We start from the raw sequence: 20,743 nt of genomic DNA, 5'->3' as shown, positions 1-20,743 counted from the left end.
TCCATAAAGTCCATCTTCTAATGTCTCTGGGATTTGGTATGGTTTTATCTTAACAGGTTAAAAGAGAAGAAAGAGAAAAATGTATCCAAACCTCTTTGTTTTTATCAGCAAGTTTTTCTGGCTGATCCTGGTTGCCTGGTTGCATTTTACAGCCACCTGTGCCTTAGCAGATGCTCCCCTGGTCTCTGCTGGGAGCACGTCTCTCCTCTGTTCTCAGGATCTTCAGGTAAACCTGAGGGTTCTGTTAGTTTGAACAATGGGCTGAATCAGGACAATATAGGAAAGGCTCAAAGCTGTACATATTCCTCTCCATAAAGTGTGCCATACATGTGTTCTGGTACTGCTGAGAACCTGATGTGTCATACCAATGAACTCAGGTATCCTCACTGCAAAAGTCACGACTGCCAAGATCAAATATGTTGCTTACAAGGAAACAACAGAATGTATGCAAGGACAGCCTGTTTTCCACCTTACTGAAAGAGCAATTCTATCCCTGCTTATATTTCTTGAGGCTATGTCTGTCTTGTTATTTATTCTTTGTTTCATTCTTAATGTCCATTGTATCATGTATCTTAATGTGTATTTGCACTTATGATTATATTGCCTTTCTTCTGTTACATGATATAGCCTACTGACTTTCATTCTGACTATTGACATACAACTTCTTAAAGTTTAGAAACACCTATTTTAAACATATTACTTTTTAAAATTACAATGCATGTTTATATTTTAGGTTAAACTCAAAAGCTTTCACTTTTCTGAAGAAACTTTGTTATTAGTCTCCAGGAAATACAGGGAGCTGCTTTCAGAATCACATAGGAAGTTTCACAGCTGTGCAGTTGATTTATTCACCTATCAGTAGTTGCATAGAAGATCAATGGTCTATCTTGTTAACCTTAAACTTCTATACAATGCAATAGCAAACAGAGTGTTTTGCTTGAGGCAACAGGTTATTTTGTTCCTTTTGTTTTCCCCAAAGGCTATGTGTCATCTAGGATGTGACTCAGATACTTCAGCTGTGTTAGGCAATCTGCATTGATATGTATATGAACTCTTACATTAAAAGTACTTTCTGCAGTTAATGCCCAAGGATCCCCAAAGGGATAGGATCTACAGGGAAAGTGCAGATTTTTTTTGTCTATTGTTTTTTGCTATTTCAAAGAACTTTTTTTCTCTGTAATCAGACTGGAGCTACTTGTACCACTACTTCTCTGAAGTCTATCTAGCCTTCTCTCTCTCTCAAATGAATGTCAGAGATAATATAAGGTTTGTAGGTAGAGATGATGTTTTATTGGTTCTGCTGGCACAGTTCGAAAAATTAAGTGAGCTTTTTAGCACAGCAGATCTCCAATGAACTTCAAGAAAAGGTGACTAAATATTTTGTCATCAGGGAGTTATTTCTTAGGTTTGTCTACCTAAGGAAGTGGTAAAATCCAGCCAAATTCTACTCTTCTACTCCATTCAGCTGAAGCGAGGAGATTGGATTTGCTCAGTCAGGACAAAATTTGGCCCACAGTCAGCTTCAGGAAAACATTAGCATCATTGACACTTGAAGAAAAATCATGAGATATTTTAGAATTATGTTCAAAATCTTACTTTCTCCGTGAATTTCTGTTCCGCTATGAACACTCTAAACACTTAGTAACGCTACTGGGACTTCTATATATAGTTATATGTAAAGGATTCACTGTACTAGTGCAACAGTGTTTCTTTGCTTACTGGAGTGTTACATTTACATTTCACTACACTGCATATAAGACACATACATATGCAACAACTATGTCAAATTCTAAACAAGCAGTCGGTATTTTACCTGTAAACAGCAGGGGTCTTGGGTCTTGAGGCATTGTTCCCAGCAGAAAAGATTGGTCCCTCTGCAATTAACATTGGTGTGTTTGGGGCTGTGGTGGTTGTTTGTTTTACTGAATCAGTTTCCATGGTAGGATTTTTCAGGGTCCTCCACTTCTATCCATGCGTGTGACGCCACGAGTTGCTGGTAGCGGACAAAGTCCTCCTTCTAACTGGAAAAACTGCTTCGCTCTTGACATCTGCAAAGGTTGAGAGTAGTTGTCATGTTATCTCTGATAATAAATCTCCTATTCATTTTGACAAAGGCTTAGATATTTAACAGCGTCACACAAACTGAATCTATACAGAGCAAACAGTCAGAGACTGCCATTGTGGGTGAGTTGTATTACCTGCAGCCTGGTGCCTAAAAATGTCCTTGAGGCATGGTCTTGGCTCTACTCCAATACAATGCACATGCTGACAAATCAGAGCCTTGTAAAATAATTACTGATAGATAAAATAAGTCCACATCAAAAATGCACTCCTTGATGGAAAGGTCAATATAAGTAATCGAGACAGTCTGTTTGGAAGCCATGTGAAGGCTACAGAAACACAGAAAAGGAATTGGGACTTGAAGTATTTCTGCAAAAATCATGCAGCAGCATGGGTAACCTTCCTTTAGAGGGAGGAATGAGTAACAAGGAAAGGGCAATTCTACTCTAGCTACTCTCTCTCCCTCTTTTTTTCCCCCTCCATTTTCTTTTGTGTTTTTTTTTTTTAGTTTTCTGATTGCATTTTGTTAAGGACATTTCCATTTCAGGGCTGTGGGATACTGCTTAGCTATCAACTCAGCAACATTCTTAAGAATTTATGAAATTCTAAACTGATGAATAGTTGTGTTGGAATAACTGGGATTACCGATGTCTGTAAAATTCAGATTCCACTTAATACCCAATTCCATTCCACATGCTTGTTCAGAAGTGTGGTTTAATAGCATAGGCATTTCAGACCAAACTAAGTGCATGCTTTGGCATTAGTTTTACCCTAAAAGCCAAGAACTCCACTCACATGAATCAGGATTTTCCTGTGCTAGGCACCATGATATCCTATGGTCTGAATCAATTCTTTGAAATACACTCATGCATGCTTTGCCATACTAGATTAGACTTTAATTATGTTTACATCTCTCTGAATTTTCCTATTATTATTTATCCAGATTTTTTTTAAGCCATGGTGGTGCTTGTAGTAGAAGAGCATAGAATTACTCTCTGCTTTGCAGTACAAACATGAAATGTGAGAATTCTTAGAATAAAGCAAAACGACACGGAAGAGAGGGGAGAGAGAGAACAGTACTAAGCATCTAAGGTTACTTATGCTGTTTATGAAGCTTAAAGAAAACAGACAACTGCTTGAAACCAGGATTTTGCTGGTTATTTCTGTAGTGTGCCCCCTGCTCTGCTAGTTTTCAGACAGTAGTCACAGTGTTCATGGAGTGAACAGTAGTCATCAAACAGAGGGAGGGATCAAAGCTGACTAGTGACAGAAGCTTTTATTAAACTCCAACAAGCAATGTCATTTAAAGGAAACTCTGAGATACAAGGATGTCCGTGCACCACCTCCAAGACAAATAAAATTCAGAAGCATGACGCCCTTTTCATGGCTTGCCCAGAAAAGCGCAGAAAGGAATCCTTTACACCAAGTTGTTTAACTCTTTCACTCGCAAAGGCCAGCCAGTATCTTTAGTTGTGTTTGATTTAGTTTGGCTCCAGGATCTTGAGGTAGAAATAGTTACATATCTCATTCATTTTTTCACTTGCTACCTCATACGCAATCTCAACTTCCTCACTCATCCATATGTACCCACTTCCCTCTGACACCTTTCTGCATTCTGTCTCCTCACTCATTCTTTCTAGGTATTCTCCCTGTATGATCCCCAAGTCCCACTTTCTTTTTCTCCCCTCTCTCCCAGTCTGTGCTCCATTTTACATCTCTTTTTGGCTTCTCTAAGAGGACACTGTCACATAGTCCATTAGCAGCAACTGCAAAGGCCAAAACGAAAAGGGGCAGTGAAGGGAAAACTCATGTGCTGGCAACAGTTGAGCTGCAACAGAAAGTCATGAAGTGTGTGAAATAGGTCAGTCCTAAAGAACCTTTAAAGGAAGTTAAAGGTCTTTTAGCTTCCATTTTGTTTGCTTATTCTCCATACCGATTGCAGCCATAATCCATATGTCTGTTAACTTAAGTAACAACAACAAAACCAATGACAAAGCCATAGAGATAGTGGACCCAAAGGAATCACAACAAGATTCCCTGAGACACGTTTGTGGAGCATTCAAGGGTATTTGTCAAAATTATCACTTTGTGCTTGCTCAGGTCTTTCCTTGACATACTGTGTTGGCCACTGCCACAGGTAGGGTTTTGGGTTGGGTGGACATTTTCTCTCATCTACTCGTGTTCATTTTTATACTCAATGAACAAAGTAGAAGCAGTTCTTATCTGGGTAAAACCAACATCAACTTACTGTTATTGTCTTACATTAGTGTTGGGGGGGGGGGGGAAAGCCTCAAACTTATTAGCAAACATGTTTATCAGAAAGGTTTGATTCTGTTTCCCAGTATCTAGTTTACTTTTGTGCTGAATTACAGAAAGGTTAAGAGTTTGATTTGGCATCCATTAAATGCTTTACCATACAATAGAAATACCAGGATCTCTCTGAGCTAAACATAACACTCTGGGATGGCATCAGCACTCGTATGAGTTCTGGTAAATTCTAATGAACAGTGTTTTGTGTTTCAAGTGTAGTTGACAAGGCATGATTTTCAAACAGAAGCAAGATCCCACCAAATTCCATGATGCTGCAATATGTTGATTTGTTAAAAGATACATCAAACAATTCATACTCTTGCCACATTCTGGACAGCTGGATCATTCTGACTGAAGTATTCCTACCTCCTCCTTCCAAAAATACTTGGCACAAGTAGATCAAAAGTCTATAAAGTCTCAAGACATTAGAAGGCATTAAAATCTTGACAAAATCATAGCAATTGAAAAGAGGGTCTTTGCATGGAAAATGTTGTATAATCACATCTGGCAGTGCTATAAAATAAAGATGTAACAAAGATTCAGGAACAAATCAAAACTAGAGTCAGTTATGTTCAAGCTAATGTATAACGGATGGTTCAAGATAATAATTCATATCAGCAGATATGCAGTCATTCAGCTTCTGTGATTCTGCATTATACACTGCCTTGCAATAGGAAGCACTTAGTAAGCCCACATGGGAAAGGATACAATTATTATCAAAGTATACATTATTAAAGGATTAAAACAATTTATATGAGCTTCCATAGAAGTCTTGTCATTGATTTCAGTGGGAGGTGAATAACGTTCTACATATATTAAATTCTTATCCAGCTGTGAAGAGTGGAGGAGAGAAGAGAGCTAGAAGGCTAATCACTAAAATACGAGTGCAAATTCTTATGTTTTAGCAAATCAGCATAGTTCAAGAAAAATATGAATGTGCATAGAAATTTGTCATGACTTTCATTATCTGGATTTCTGGGTCACAGATAATCTTCCTGCCTGTAAGCCCACAGGGATAACTTTCCCACATTAACATCCAAGGGCCATTGAGTAAAAAACAGTCTGAGGAAAATTATTTTTAAAATAAGTTTTGGTGTAGAACTGACTAAATCACATGCATAAATATACTTACATTACTTTCAGTTTATGAGCAAATATTAGCTAGAATAGTGACTAATTATCAGGTACGCCCAAAAGAACAACCAAAAAGAACCTGACGTTCTCTTCTATTCTCCTTGGTTTCAAAATATAACATGCCAAAGGTTTTGCTCCATTCAGAACTTTTATATGGTTTTGACCCACAAATATCCTAGTAAATAATTCTAAAGCCAGATGTCTTTTTGGGTACAGTTAACGTCTCTTATGTACAGAATGAGCTCATTCAGTTCTTTCATGACTGATCAAACTGGAAATTCTTTCCCAAAGTCTCGCTTGTCATTGATCTTGGTAGATGTAGGATTTTTCTTCCGTTAGGAAATAAGTAGCACAAAATGGAAAAACCCACTGGATTGTCCAGGTGTATGTACATCATGGTCTGTGGTTGAGACCACCTTACCCTTCACAATTCAGGTGTGTATATGTTAATCCAGAAATATGTCTTATAACATACAAGAGTCCCAAGAGGTTCCCTCACAATTGACATGATCATGTTCAAACTGAAGATAATGGAAAAACTCCTTATCAACTTAAAAGGGAGCAGAAAAGTAGTCAATTTATCTCTCAAATATATAAAATGTGCCTGGAAAGTCCTTGAGTTGACAAAGTTTATGGCTTGAAACTTTAAATGTTACTGTGAAATCGTAGTTTGAAATGTCACAGAACCACTGTACCAAACTCAGGGCTGCTGTGATACTGACTTGTGAAACACAAAGGACAGACGTAAGGCAACGCCTATGCCCCCATCTATGGAAGGACATGGCAGAGCAGACGTTTGGCTTCCTCTGAGCATTACTGAATGCAGTAAAAGAGGGAGGTGAAACAAGAGAGGACTAGTTCTTTTGCTCACATTAGGACAACCTGAAAGGTACTTTAATTTGCTCCCAGTGGCAAAGTATAACAAAGGCATCGCAGGCAGAGGAGCCCATTCCTACTCAGCACACCAAAATATGGGGAAAAGGGTCTGCATTTAAAATTAGAAACTTTCAAGTATCACAGTTTTTTATTCTAGGAGCAAGATGTATTGACTTCCTATCAGAGTAGGATGTAAATGTAAAATGTTTTGTTCCTTCTTGAGATATTTATAAAAAGAATATGTAGCCAGGAATTATTTAGCCAGGGATAGAGAAATCAGAAACACAAAGAAATTTTGCACATTGGCATTCTGCAAGGACATCCTATAGCTGATAAATCCAATGACTCCTGAGTCTAAGCAGACTGCCATAACCACTTTTGAAAGAGATGATAACCCTACTATGTTCCTCTTAATGATCACATCGCTACTTTGATTCTGAATTAGAGTAAATTTATTTTAATACTTTTTCTATGAACATTTCTTGCATTATACATCAAGATTCTTGCTGTAAATCGTGTCCTACCCATGTCCATACTTAGACATGAACAGAACAGTTTTTGTTTCTTAAGTACTTAGAGTGAGTGATTTGAAACAGTTCCACTGCTTGACATACTCCATTAACAGATGGGTTTGGAGAGCTTAACAAGTTGCTTAAAACACTTCATCTTAGTCCTAAGCACTGGGTATATGAATTTAAATATTATGCTCTGCATAGACAATGACTTACACTATCTCATTTTAGCTATGGACAGTATGTAGTATGGATATGGAATACCCTAAGAAAAATGTAATGAATATATTTTTATCCTCCTTTTTTCATTGGGATGGGAAATTTCAAGCACTTCTATATGCAATGTGATTTAATAAGCTATTTTGATATTTACTCATGATTCAGATGCTAAAAAAAGAATAGAGTTAACAGGTTTAAGGAGGTACTTGAGCTACAATAGACTGTAACTGGGAATTGTTGTTATCAGGGCTGGAAGACATGTCTTTATGGAACACAGTTGCACTTCTGCTTCTCCAATTCCTGTCCTGATATTTCCTAATATTAACTGCTTTTATACCCATATTATAACCCTCTTTATTCCCTCTTTTCAGAAGAGCAAAACATGCTTCTGCATTCAGAAACAATAATTGAGAAGAGAGGCTGCTTCAGGAGTACACTGCAAGCATCTGTCCAAGGATCTTACTTCCATGAGGGATCAGAAAGCATGAAATGCTGATGTGTGGTAGGGTTTACAAAGCAATAGGGAGGGTGAATACAGGAGTACAAGTAGTAGTGTTGCAGGCAGCTCAGGCTGGGTTTAAAAGGAAGTTGGAAGGCCATTTGGTAGGATGTTTGTGTAAGTAAAAACAGGTTGGAGCTGCAGAGAATGCTGTTTGCTGTCTGTGGGTAACTGAGTTTGAAGATTTAGGCCCAGGACCGGGGGCTGCTGTAGCGTATGATGCATTGAAATGCATCAGTGAGGAAAACGTAGAGCGGTTGGAGAAAATTCACAGCAGTGTGTAGACCTTCACACCCTTGTCTGCTATTTCCTGTCAGAGAACCAACAAGCTCAGCAATGATATGGCAGCAAGATTTATATTCCCAGGTATTGGTTTTCATGTTAAAGTCTACTCTATCCTACATAGGATCCAAAAATGTGAGGAGATCCTTTGTACACTGACATGAATTTCATAAAGAACCTATGACAGGCAGGTATTTAGATGATGACCTTCAGGATCTCAGACCACCTCTTCAGCATTGTATAACTTCCTGTTTTCACTGACTCACTTTAATACCATACTATCTGCATTTAATCTGATCCCCAAGCTTCTTATCTGTAAGCAGAATACCTCGGTACTGTTGGCCCTGACCTGCAAGAATCTAAATGAGATCAGAATCCTGCTTATTATGTTCAGAAAGCTGCAAAAATATTTTTACTCTTCTTCACAAATTTTCTATAAATTCAATAATTTCATCCATTATTGAATGTGATCATTAAGTACAGTTGAGTTTGGGTGAAATAAAATTGTTAAACTCCCTTCATTGCAGATGTGTGTCACAAAAATGAGAAGAAAAGAAGCCTAGTTCATTTCAAATTATCTTTGGAATTTGAAATTAGAAGTGAAGAAACTAACCCCCTTACAGCTATCAAGATCATTTCCTTTGACAGTTCCAATATCTTCATTATGATAAACTAGCAGAGCAGCATGCATATGTCTGCATACACCAAAGGTTATGATCAGCAAATAATAAATAAAATGGGTGACTTGTAGCCTCTCCCAGAGCAAAGCTTGACTGCCTGAGATCCATCAACATTCTGCTTTGACTGGCTCTTAAATACTGTATGCAGAATGACAATTAATTTAAACCAAGTGTGAGTTGCTTTGCTTGTTCTTTCTATTTGTAAAGAACATTACTTAAAACTCACCTCAGCAGTAAAATAATAACTGCAATCAATATAGATCTGTTACTCTGAAACCTTTTGCTGCAACTAGAATTAGTCAAGCAGTGCAGTCAAGAAACTCAAAGATTCTTACTGTGAATTATGTCCTATCCATGTTTATACTCAAACATAGCCAGAAACAATCAGCTTTTGTTTCTTAAGTACTTTAAATAAATTACAGGTGGTTTGAAACTCAGTTTGACTGCTTTATCTGCCCCAGCAGTGGCAGGCAGCACTTTGCTGAACAGTAATTCTTGCTTGGTCTGAAAATAAAGGATGATGCTGTGATCTGTGGGAAGCAGAAGCTTGATTACCCCTATTCCTGCCTAGCTTCTTTGTCTCATTAGGCCGGGGCAAGAGAAATAGCACCAAATTCACATCCATTCTTTGCTGGCTGAAGAACATACTCAGAGAGCAGGTGGTGTACCCATCACCAGGCTGGACTGTGTTTTCAACATCTAGAAGTTACCAGTGTTTTGACAGATAACATAAGGTGAGCAATGTGACAGAGAAATGTTACATTGAGAACTACAAGGCTCTCCGATCTTCTCCCTCACAGATATGGCACCTCTTGTGATGTCTTATGTACAGGACAATGCCTAGGGATTCAGAAAATCCTACTTTTAAGAAGCATTTGATGAAAGCTGACTATATATAAGAAAAGGAATTAAACTAGAACACTGATTCCCTGTCCCTGAACAGACAGAAGCACATTTAAGAATTTTATGGTGATTTTTAACTATTAAAGAAGAGCTCTGAAATTGAAATAGGAATAAGGAAAAGAAAGATGGAAACAGAATTAGTAGGAAGGAGAAATGGCTTACAGGTGGTCCTACAGTATTCAGATGTCTTACAAGAAGATGAGGAGGGTTTGTATGAAGACCTAGGAGCTCCCTCCAAAAAATTTCAAGCCACAAATATGTTATCCCTAAAAAGTATGTTTTCAGTTCATGTACCCAAGAATTTTGAGAAACAACAAACCATAAGCCACCAAAAAATTATTGATTCCTATATTTTTCAAAATTATAGAAAATAATTAAACTCATAATGGATAATCTTGCACAAAAGGGTGATGAAATTTTGGAGCCAGGACATTAACTGACCTGGTTCACTGTGGGGTTATAAGACTGCCAAGGCTGGAGCAAGGGAGGGAATGGACATGTGTAGTCAGTGCAGGGAAAAAGGAGACAGCAACAACTCTGTTTTAGGTGGGCTTTAAATTCTTGGGAACCACATCTTAACTAATGGGGTAGAACAGGATATCACAGAGGAGAGCAGCAGAAGGAACCACAGTGGTCATTCGCACTGACAGTCTGTCCCAAAACACTTGGACTCTGCTTCACACTTTGTAGCCCACAACAAAATTGTCTGTGTTGAGCTTTTGTTTTATTAACTCTGTTCCAGAGTTAATTTGTCTTGAGAATTCTCAACTTGTAGATGTGTCTCATATTCTGTACTGATGATAGAGGAAGGAGAAGCAGAAGAGCCATGAACTGGAAACTGAATTGTTCAGTTGTTTGTCTGCTCAGGGTGGTAACTTCCATTGATCTGAGGAACAAGGAGATATGGAATGATAAGCTTGATTCCTTAGGCAGAAGTTTAGCTGAGCCTCTTAACTCAGTCAGCACCGTAGACAGGAACTAAACTTAGACCCTGGATCCCTCATACAATATTCAAACTGAACTAAAAGTCACCTACTAATATGGACATAAACTTAGTATGTCAAGCTTTGAGGATATGTGCAGCACTAATGAGCACATTCAAATCTGAACAGTTTTTCAAGGAACATATGCAGAAATTCATTGAGAAAGCCTCACAAAGAAAAATACACCAAAATGTGTTCAACAGCAGATTCTGAGGTAGGCAAAGAAATGTATAATAAAAACTTGAAAGTGATTTGGGAAAAAAAAAAAAGATAAATAAAAAGAAGGGCTACATGCAATTATTTGGACAGAAGAAATAGTTATGCCAAGCTTGTGGAGCAGAAAAACAAAAGCAAAAATTAACTACATCTAAATCTCCCATCAAGGATTCAAAAGGTCAGATTTGGCTGATGTATGTTATTAGTATCGCACAGAATAAGCAATTTATGAAATAAAGAAAAGATACACAGTCAAGGGAAATGCACAATAGTGTCAAACAGATAATAAAGTGCCAAACATATAACAAAGCATCAATTGTGATATTAGCCCAGAAAGATATACTCCGCACTATGCAGTAGAAGAAAACAAAACTAAAATCCACGCAGACAAAACAAATGAGAGTTATAAACACCATCCTAACACTGTGAGAACCAAGCAAGTACTGCAAGTGAAAAATCTACCAGGTGAGTTTTCAGACAGCATATACAATGGAAAAGTTATGCTTTCAGCTGAATTAAGTGCTGGATTGATTGTGGATGAATGCAAAGCTGGCTCCTCTCTACATGGTTCCACAGGTCCTCCTAGGACCCTGCTCCAGCACAGGCTTCTCATGGGGTCACAACCTCCTTCAGGCACCCACCTGCTGCAGCATGGGGTCCTCTGTGGGGTGCAGGTGGATCTCTGCTCCCCATGGACCTCCATGGGCTGCAGGGGCACAGCTGCCTCACCATTATCTGCATCACGGACTGTGGGGGTACCTCAGCTCCAGCACCTGGAGCACTTTTACCCCTACTTCTTCACTAACCTTGGTGCCTTCAGAGTTGTTTCACATACTCTCACTCCTCTGGCTGCAATTGCTTCTGTGCAGTAACTTCTTTCCCCTTTTTAAATACCTTATCCCAGAAGCACTACCACCATCACTGATGGGCTTAGCCTTGGCCAGTGGTGGGTCTGTCTTGGAGCTAGTTGGCTTTGGCTCTGGATCTATCAGACATGGGGAAAGCTTCTGTCAGCTTCTCACAGAGGTCACCCCTGTAGTACCCCTCCTATGAAAACCTTGCAACACAAACCCAATACAACAATGAACCTAAGTACATTAAACAAGGTAAAAATGATTCAGTACATACATATATGAATTTTCCCAACCTAAAAAATGGCATCCAAACATACTGAGATAAGACAAGGCATGGCAACTTTTCTGGCAGCCTGTTGCAGTGACCATGAAATGGTGGAGCTCAAGATCCTTAGGGCAGTGAGGAGGGTGCACAGCAAGCTTGGACTTCAAGAGAACAGATTTTGCCTGATTCAGGAACCTGCTTGTTAGAGTGCCGTGGGATAAAGCCCCAGAGTGCCCAAGAACGCTGGTTGATATTCAAGGATTACCTCATCCAAGGTGAGGGGCCATGTATCCCAACAAAGAGGAAGTCAGGCAAAAGCAGTCGGAGGTCTGCATAGATAAACAAGAAGCTCCTGGACAAACTCAAACACAAAAAGGAAGTCTACAGAGGGTCAAAGCAAGGACAGGTAGCCTGGGAAGAATGCAGAGAGATTGTCAGAGCAATCAGGTATCAGGTTAGGAAAGCTAAAGCCCTGATAGAATTAAACCTGGCCAGGGATTTCAACAGCATTTCAACTGAGGCTATCAGAGAAAGGTGACAAAAGCCTGAGCAGGACAAGCCAAGAACAGCAACTAAACCTCTACAGAGCTAGGTGGAGAGGGTGTGCCGGATGCCCTGCTTAAGTTAATACCAACTTAGTTTACGTTAATTGTACGCTGTCATTACTTTATGTTACTTTCCACACGACAATAGTCTCTTCTCTGACCAATCCAACTATTTCATTTTGCCAGTTGACATGGCAAGCAAGGAATTCACAGATCTGAGGCACAATGCACAGGCACAAACCCAGCTTGGGCGCAAAACCCAGGTCCCAGCTCTCTCTGATTTTTCACACTTGTGAAGAGGCAGAAGTTCTTAACACTAGTGGAGTTGTAGTTTGAACAGAGAAGGCCAATGAATTTGGCTATTATTAAGAGCCTTAATACTACCACTACCTAAATTTTGCTACTCTCATATTATATGATCAGCTTTCAGGTTGTAATTATAGTATTTATAGTATATATAATATTCACATTTTATCTGGCATTTGAAATTTTACATTAAACTAGTATAATCAATGTCTCAAGTTTTCTCCCTACTTTTATGCAAGAAAACAAGAGGAAAATGTAAAATTGTAAATATTATATCCATTATATCCAAATTATTTAATTTACTGTTACAAGAGGTACTTTTAGTGATCAATCCATTAGTATATATTTTTGATACAAGATCAAAATAAGAGTAGAATGTTTGTCAGCTACATCCTTGGCTGTTGCAATTAAATTCCAATAACTTCCAATAACCTTCCAGTAATTGATGTCTGTCAGCTCTACAGATCTATCCTGAATTAATTTCCATGTCAGTTGGTGCTGAGATGTCAAGATAAGCTTCTGGGTTTCACACATATTAAAACTGAAGAAACCAGCAAAAAATGCAGAAAAGAATCAATAATCCTTTCAACATCTCCCTGAACATTCCCTCTTGGAACAAAAGTCCTTTGTGTTAGTGCTAGGCGATGTCAAAAACAGTGGGCCCTTAGTGTATTCCTGGGTACATTTACAAGAAAAACAGCCAGTTAAGTTTCTGTTTTTAAAATACTTCAAAACTTGATTATGAGATTTCTTTCCCCTCATACAACTGAAGAGGAGAGCTTTATCCTCTCTACCTATTTAGTAGGTAGGGAGCATAACTCTCTGGGAAACACAAAAGTACTTGAATTACTTTCTTTTAATCTACAATAATCATTTGGAGCAACCATCCATGTGACCAATGAACATGTTTACTTAAACCTTTCTGGGTTTTGTGATATTGTTATCTACAGATGTGATTCCCCCAGCAATCAGTAAAATGTCATAACCTGATTGTTTTCAAAATTTCATGAGCCAACTAACTTTAGTGACCTAAATTTCTTCTGTACCTATTACATTATTAACAATTTCACCCTCTCCTTGTGATGGAGAGGGAAGAAGAGAGAGAGGCTGTATGGTTGGATAAGCTGAATATTAGAACATCATTTTACTGTCACTGTTCCCTGGAGATCAAAAATTTCAGTCTAAGTAGTAGCAATCTTAACAACTCTAGAACACGTAAAGGTTTGAGAGAACTACCTGGACAACATCTTTTGAAGAACACCTTTAAATACAACTGGGACAGCCTTCACAACAACCACTGTGCACTGATAAATGCTTTGTGAAATAGCATATTCAAGTCTGACATGCATTGCTTTAGTCACAAAGAGTTATAATGAGTGAAAACAAAAAAATTGTTTTAGAAGAAAAAGAAAGTGTTTGATATAAACACGCTGCTTAGCAACAACTCCAGTAGAAGAAACAGGACAAAGGAAAAAGTAGCCTTGACCCCAGTGACACACCTAGTCATCCTAGGTATAGATACCTTCCTCACCTTTACCAGGTGAGTAGAAAAAGCACTAACTGCCCCCTCAGAAAGCTCCTCAGTTTATCAGTATTCCCTTTCCCTAATACACCCAATGGAAAATCAAGAAACTCTCTCTGTTTCAAAGTAACACGACAAGATCGTGACTCTCTGTTATGCCTTTCATGCAGAGGTGGGTGTACCTGATATGGGAAGCAAGCTCTGCTACTTCTAACCATCACAAGTAGCCTGTTGCTAAAGGTATATGCACATTAGTTGTTCAGTTTCTTGGCTGGCTTATTTAATTGTTTAAGTGAGACTAGAGTATATTTATTTAATTCTGATAACTGGTAACGTAAACAAGAAATCATTTGCCTTCTCTATGTACAGATGAATTTATATTCATTAGGAGTACTGGCACAGAATAAAACAATGTTCTATGGGCAGGAAATGCAGTATTTTCTTTTCTCCTCATTTGTTGAAGCATGAAGATACAGATCTAGGGTGTGTAAACAGCTTACTACTGATTATGAAGATGTAACTTCATTAAACATCCTGGACATTTTGACAGAGAACATGTTTCATGCTATAGAAGACCAAAATGTTGACTTAAGTACCTCAACATTGCCATAGCAAGCTACCACTAATTTCAGTCCAGAAATCGAATCCAATAAAACTTCATAAAGAAACTATTTTTTTTATTTTATAATACAGTGAGGATCTGATATATGTAGAGCTAAACAAAAGTGGAAATAGGGGCTGAACTGAAATAAATTGGAAGAAAATTACACCATTCTGTTCAGTAACACCTGAAAGGAATATTGTATTATACCCTCCTATTCTTTTACGGAAATATTTTAAAATGTGTAATTGTGGGAGGGGATTTTGATAAGAAGCCAAGGGAGTTAGGCATTTGGCTGGGATCACATTTTACAATTGGAACACCTTCCAAACTTAGTCTCCTTCCCCTGCAGAAATGATAAACATCAGCAGAGACTGCTGAACTGAATCTTACCAGACATGTAGAAGATAAAACTGTCCTATTTTACCCAAAGAAAGTCTTTTCCACACATCTCAGTATACTTTTTTTTTGGCTCCTTACTCGTGTGGCTCCCCCATCCCAATTATATCTCCCAGGTCCCTCTTCGTAAATTTCTCACTGAGCAGCAGCCTTTCTTCCATTTCTTATGATGAAGATTTTTTAATCGATCAGCTACCTTCATTCCCATAAAGGGGAAGGAGGCCTAAGCTGAAGATGAACTGAGGGAAAATGTTATGTATATATCGAGTGCTGGACGGTGCATCAGTTTTGCCAAACCTAGCAGTTCTAAAAGAATGGTTTCATTAACTTTGAATACTTTTGTCCATCTTCTACTATATTAAAGGAAGGTCTATTGACCTTGGAAAGAGATAGAAATCTGCCCAGAGCAACTCATCCTACCTATCTTCAATGCCAAGCTAAAAAGCATAAAGTGACATGAAGTAGCAATACTGTCCATGTTAATCGTAGTACGCACTCGTTCCTGCCTTTGAAATGATAATCCAGTCAAACTGCAAAAAGTCAATATTCAGCAAAAAAAGTCTGTTAAACCTTTACTGGCAAGCCTTATAGGCTTGATTCATTGCCTGTTTCTCTAATTTGTAATTCTCCTAACTCTATGGATGTGAATGGAATTAAACAGGAATGATACTGAAACAATGCGATCATAATCACAGGCCATAATCAATCTTTTTAGACCCATGAAGCTGGTATAAGGCTGTCTGTCTGTCTGAAATGACTCCTGATATTTTCTATGAGAAAGCAACATCAGATGACACAGAGAATTGAGACACAGATTCCAAGGTTAAGCCCATCTCTAACAAATGTAGGATACAGTGCAAGTGAAGCTGGCTCAGCCTTACTCAGATGGATGTCCAATGCCTGTCAGTGCCACTCAAAGAGGTTTCCATGGCATATACTCTGAGTGACCGTGGGAGAGTGCAGGACCCTTCAAGGTTAATATTCTGTTCTTTTTACAAGATTAGCTGCCCCAATAAGCACAGAGTGATTTCTTAATGCCGCGTCCCCACATATGAAATACTCCACACCTCCTCAGACTTCAGAAATTGGTGGGGGTTTTTGCCAATGATCCCTGGCATCCATTATAGTGCTGAAAAACTTAGAACAGTTACTTGCATGCCATCTGCGTAACTGTAAAGCAACACCAAATTAAATTTGTTCCAGGACCTGCTATGTGTGGAGGAGGAGTTGTGTTTTATTTGCGATCACGTTATGTTTCTTTATTAGAATGAACCTTAACAAAGTATGCGTACGTAAATGTATTTACTCCTCCCAAAATGCAAATACCATTGGCCAGTTTCTGAGGAAGGAATAGCATCCTCTGTTTACCTGTTCGTTTGCTAAAATCCCCCAAACCCCACCTTTCTACACTCTCTGAATCAATCTGGGACTGAAGCCAAAGTCACCTGCTATATAAGAATGACAAAGCACAGGTGAACTACTGGTCCTGATCAACTTTAGACCCAACATCCTTGTGCCAAACTCCACTCAAGATGGGGTTTGGCAGGGGGATGTCGTTACCAGAATGGGCTTTCCTATTAGCACTGTGCTTTGTCCATCAGATAGGTAAGAAGTTGTCTTTTTTACTGGGAAAAGAAAAAATACTCTGTTTAGATCTAGTAATATATTTTAAACAACTATACACATTGATTCATTTAACAGATGGTGGCATTTAAACAAGATTTCTTTATATGTTTGCATTGAACATTTAATGTCTGTCTATTAACTAGACTGAGTTAATTTATTGTTGCCTCAAACTTCTGTATTTAACTACATTTGGAAAGTAGCCTTGAAGATCAAATCCAAAAGAACCATTATTCATGTCTTAAAATGTCGGGTTTTCAGTATCGCTTATGCCTTACAAAAGCATTTTATTCCTGTTGCATTTTTTATTAGGATTCATTATGAATGTTATGGGTTTTTTAAAATCTAAAACACTGCATTTTCCAGTTGCTAGATCAGACCACTGGTCAATCTTTTCCAGTATTTTATCGCCAACCAGGGGCTAATACCAGATTCCTCAAGGTTTCTTGTAACTTCTTTTGCAAAAGAGACTAGGAATAAATATTCATATGGCAAGGATTTTTAGTAACTAATTGTGCCTTTATATTTATATATAAATTACAGATATTAAGTATGAGCAGGACGGGGAGATTTATCTGACACATACGGTCCATCATTTTGTATGGTTTTGTTTTCTCCTGTCAATATTATATCCATCAGGGCTGGTCTTGGCAGTTTTTACTGACATGGGTAATCCTGTTAAGTCAATGGAATCATTCAAATTGAAACTACTTGCATGAGTACAAGCTTGACAAGTCAGTCCCATTCATGTACAGTAATTTCTGTCCTGTCAGCTAACATTTTTAAATCTGCAGAGTGCCTATGTAAATTTATCTTGCATATAATTTTCAAAACATTGAGAAGTGCAAGTTTAATTTTAGGCTGCTTTATAGTTTGTGCAATAAATGCTAAAATACCGGCAAGTTGATTTGTATTGTACTTGAAAATACAACAGTCATGTAGAGTATAAAATTATATTTAGAGTTATGCAATGTCAGTCAAAAGCATCTTCAGCCATTCATTGAAAAAGAAAGTTATTTCTCCTGCGCAGTGCTAATCTGCTAAGCTGCTTTGAAAAATGAGTGATGGTTAGACAGTGTCCAGCAAACACCTCTTTATTTGAATCACACCCATTGAAAATATTGTCCAATGTCCTGACTAAAGAACACTGGTCCTATCCCATGCCATCTCCTCAAACATTTTGTGACTGCCTTTATATTAACTTCTATAAATTGATCATAACAATAATTGCACATGTGGATTGGCAGCTGAATATAGGCTTAGCAAGATGCATCCAAATATTCTTAATAATTACGTTAGTTTCTAAATTATCAAATAGTAAATTATCTTAACTATTCTTACAACTGAGAGACACTTATTTTTATAATAGTCAACAATGTGACATTGTGTGATTGCTGAATAAACCAATGCAGCTAGAATTTCCTTGGGAATTATGTATTTGCTAAGTAAACAAAAGCTTTTCCTTGAGAAAAATTAACAGACCAAAATACATGTATATACTGTTTTGTTCTGTTACAAAGGTTCCCACGCTAGAATAAACAAACCCTCTATGATTCTATACCTGCTGAGATTCTTAGAGATGTGTTGTGTGAGAGCAAATTTTGTCCTGTTATTGAGACTTAAAGAGGTATTTCTCTCACCTGATAAGTATCAATTATAATGCTATGAATGCCTTTACTTACTGTTATTATCTATGATACACAAAAACGATCAAGAAATGGCAAATGGTTAAGCTCTGTCCTGTGTTACTTCTCTGTACATCACTAGCAGTCACACATAAAGAGAAAAGAATTAAAAGCCTAGAGCTGAAAGAAACTGCAGACACTGCAGCAACTTCAAGCTATGGTGGGGCTGCCCAGAACCCTCTCTTTCAAAGCCAGAAGTCTCTTGGAGTCCTCTTTTGGAGTGGAGGCTTGAATTCCTTCAAGCAGGCATTCTTCCTCAGCTCTGGGATCAAACACTAAATCTGCTTACGTTGTTGATGAAGTCATATTAGAAAAATAATTTTTTTAAAAAGGTGCTCCTGATCCAGTTCTTTTAAAGGCAAAGATAATTGTTCAGCTTTCATAGAGGTACATGGGTTGAGGTTCTTCAGTGGAGAAAATGCTCAGCAAGAAACATAAGCACCAAAGGCAACTGGGGTTTATGGCACTTCCCCCTCTTCCACAAATTTGACTTCCAGTTCAGTGATATGGTTCTTATGGATCCAGTTCTAAGTCAGGCAACTCTTCTCACCCATTGTATAAGGAGAAAAAAGGCTTAATTTAGGGCTAAATTACACAAGCAGTCCTGCTTTGACTGAGAAATTCTCTAGACACCTACAGTGCTCATTCACATAACCAGATAAGGATTCAGATATTAGTCATTTCATCGCTTAAATCTGGTGAGGATTTAGAGTTGGCAGGTTGTAGGTACATGTTAGTCAATATGTTCCAAGCACAGTTATCACATGCTGACTGTATTCAATCCTTCACAAAATAAAGTTGTAGCCCTTCAACTTTTACAGAAAATGCCTGCCATATTTACTCACAAAATACAAGAGCTTAGAGCACCAATCTGGAAGGTCAGAGTCAGTCTTTTTCTAGACTTCAAAGCATTCAGGTCAGAGTTTGTCATCTATCAAAAGTCTGCCTCAGGTGGGGTAGCAAGAAGCCTTGGTCAAATAGACTTACAGCATGATGCTGTAAGGTTTTCTGCAGAGAAAAGTGAGTTTGAACCATCATCTTTGAGCCTGTTTCATTTTTTCTGATTTGATAATTGACTCTCCCCTTCATTTTACAGAGATGTATTTGGGTCTAAATGATTTGTTTTAGGAGTTCAGATACAGGACAGATACAGGACATTACTCTTAATATGCTTTTTACAATTTTTTCACAGGAGGTCAGATTGGAATCCAAATCTCTGGGGGTCTTCTACAAAAACAAAACGGTACGTTTATTTATACTGTATATTTGTACTTATTTACTACATCTATACTAAATACTAAAAATGCCTAAAAAAACCTTCTTAGCATATTGCCAGTAGTGTCAAATAAAGAGAAATATGTATTAACAAGCCTCTCTCTCTCTAAGAATAGTAGTAGATTTATTATACACCAACTACTACACACACATGGAATGTGGTTATATTTGTATAATCATAGTTAACTAAGAAAACAGATGTGTGTTTGTAGAGGCTGTATGCATATGTGCATGAACGTGTATATATAAAAATTATTGATTTGTGGCTATCCTGTACAACCAATTTCTGATCATTTCAAAGGGTTTTCAGCCCCCTAACAGAAAAATATAAAACAAAGAGCAAATGTGATAATTAAGGTTTTTATTTCCTCCTTGGAAAGAGGAGGTGTAATAAGAAGGCAACTACGCTTTTGTACCAATAAGATGCTAATTTTGTACAGCTTAGCCCTTTGTATTGTTCAGTGTGTCTGAAGCACTCCAATATGCAGAGCTGTGAATTTCTGCCTTCCTAATGCAACACAGAGTTTTGTAAAAGAGTCAAAATTAAAATGTAGAAAACGCAGATCATCACAGTTGAAAGCAATATCTTATGATTTAACTATTCTGAGTTTGAATTTTAGTATGCACTTTTAACCTGACCCATAGCCTGTGGGAAAATAAAAGAGGCATAACATTGTTTCACTGGATCTGGCATATTAACGGTCTAGTCCTTTCTAGGTCTATCCTAGTTGCAAATTTTGGTATTATTGTATTATTTTTTGTTTTCTTTCTTTTTTTTTTCCTAGCTTCTCTCACAGTTTCAGCCAAGTTGAACATCATCCCATCAATGCTGACAAATCTAATAGTAACACGTAAGTAAAGGAAAGGAATGTATTCCGCTAATGTTCAGTTTTAGGGGATATAGACAGAGAACCTAATACAAAGGGGGAAAGACACTGGTAAAGCAAGTCATTGATAGTTAAGAGGAGAAACAGGGTGATTAAGAAACATAAT

The 20,743-nt window shown here is 37.9% G+C and overlaps 1 protein-coding gene across 1 annotated transcript in view; it reads left to right on the top strand.

Moving 5' to 3' along the window:
* The first annotated feature begins 12,079 nt into the window (after positions 1-12,079).
* LOC113950825 (mucin-5AC-like) overlaps positions 12,080-20,743 on the top strand; it is a 28,278-nt gene continuing 19,614 nt past the window's right edge. Inside the window, exons 1-3 of the mRNA XM_027651086.1 lie at positions 12,080-12,248; positions 19,668-19,718; positions 20,536-20,601. Of these exons, the coding sequence (XP_027506887.1) occupies positions 12,080-12,248; positions 19,668-19,718; positions 20,536-20,601 (286 nt within the window). The remainder of the gene's footprint in view (positions 12,249-19,667; positions 19,719-20,535; positions 20,602-20,743) is intronic.

The sequence above is a fragment of the Corapipo altera genome, unplaced genomic scaffold, assembly GCF_003945725.1.
Source record: "Corapipo altera isolate COAL_440 unplaced genomic scaffold, ASM394572v1 78, whole genome shotgun sequence".
Classification (NCBI taxonomy): domain Eukaryota; kingdom Metazoa; phylum Chordata; class Aves; order Passeriformes; family Pipridae; genus Corapipo; species Corapipo altera.
The sequence above is the reverse complement of the archived record's forward strand: the minus strand, read 5'-3'. Positions and strand labels throughout refer to the sequence as shown.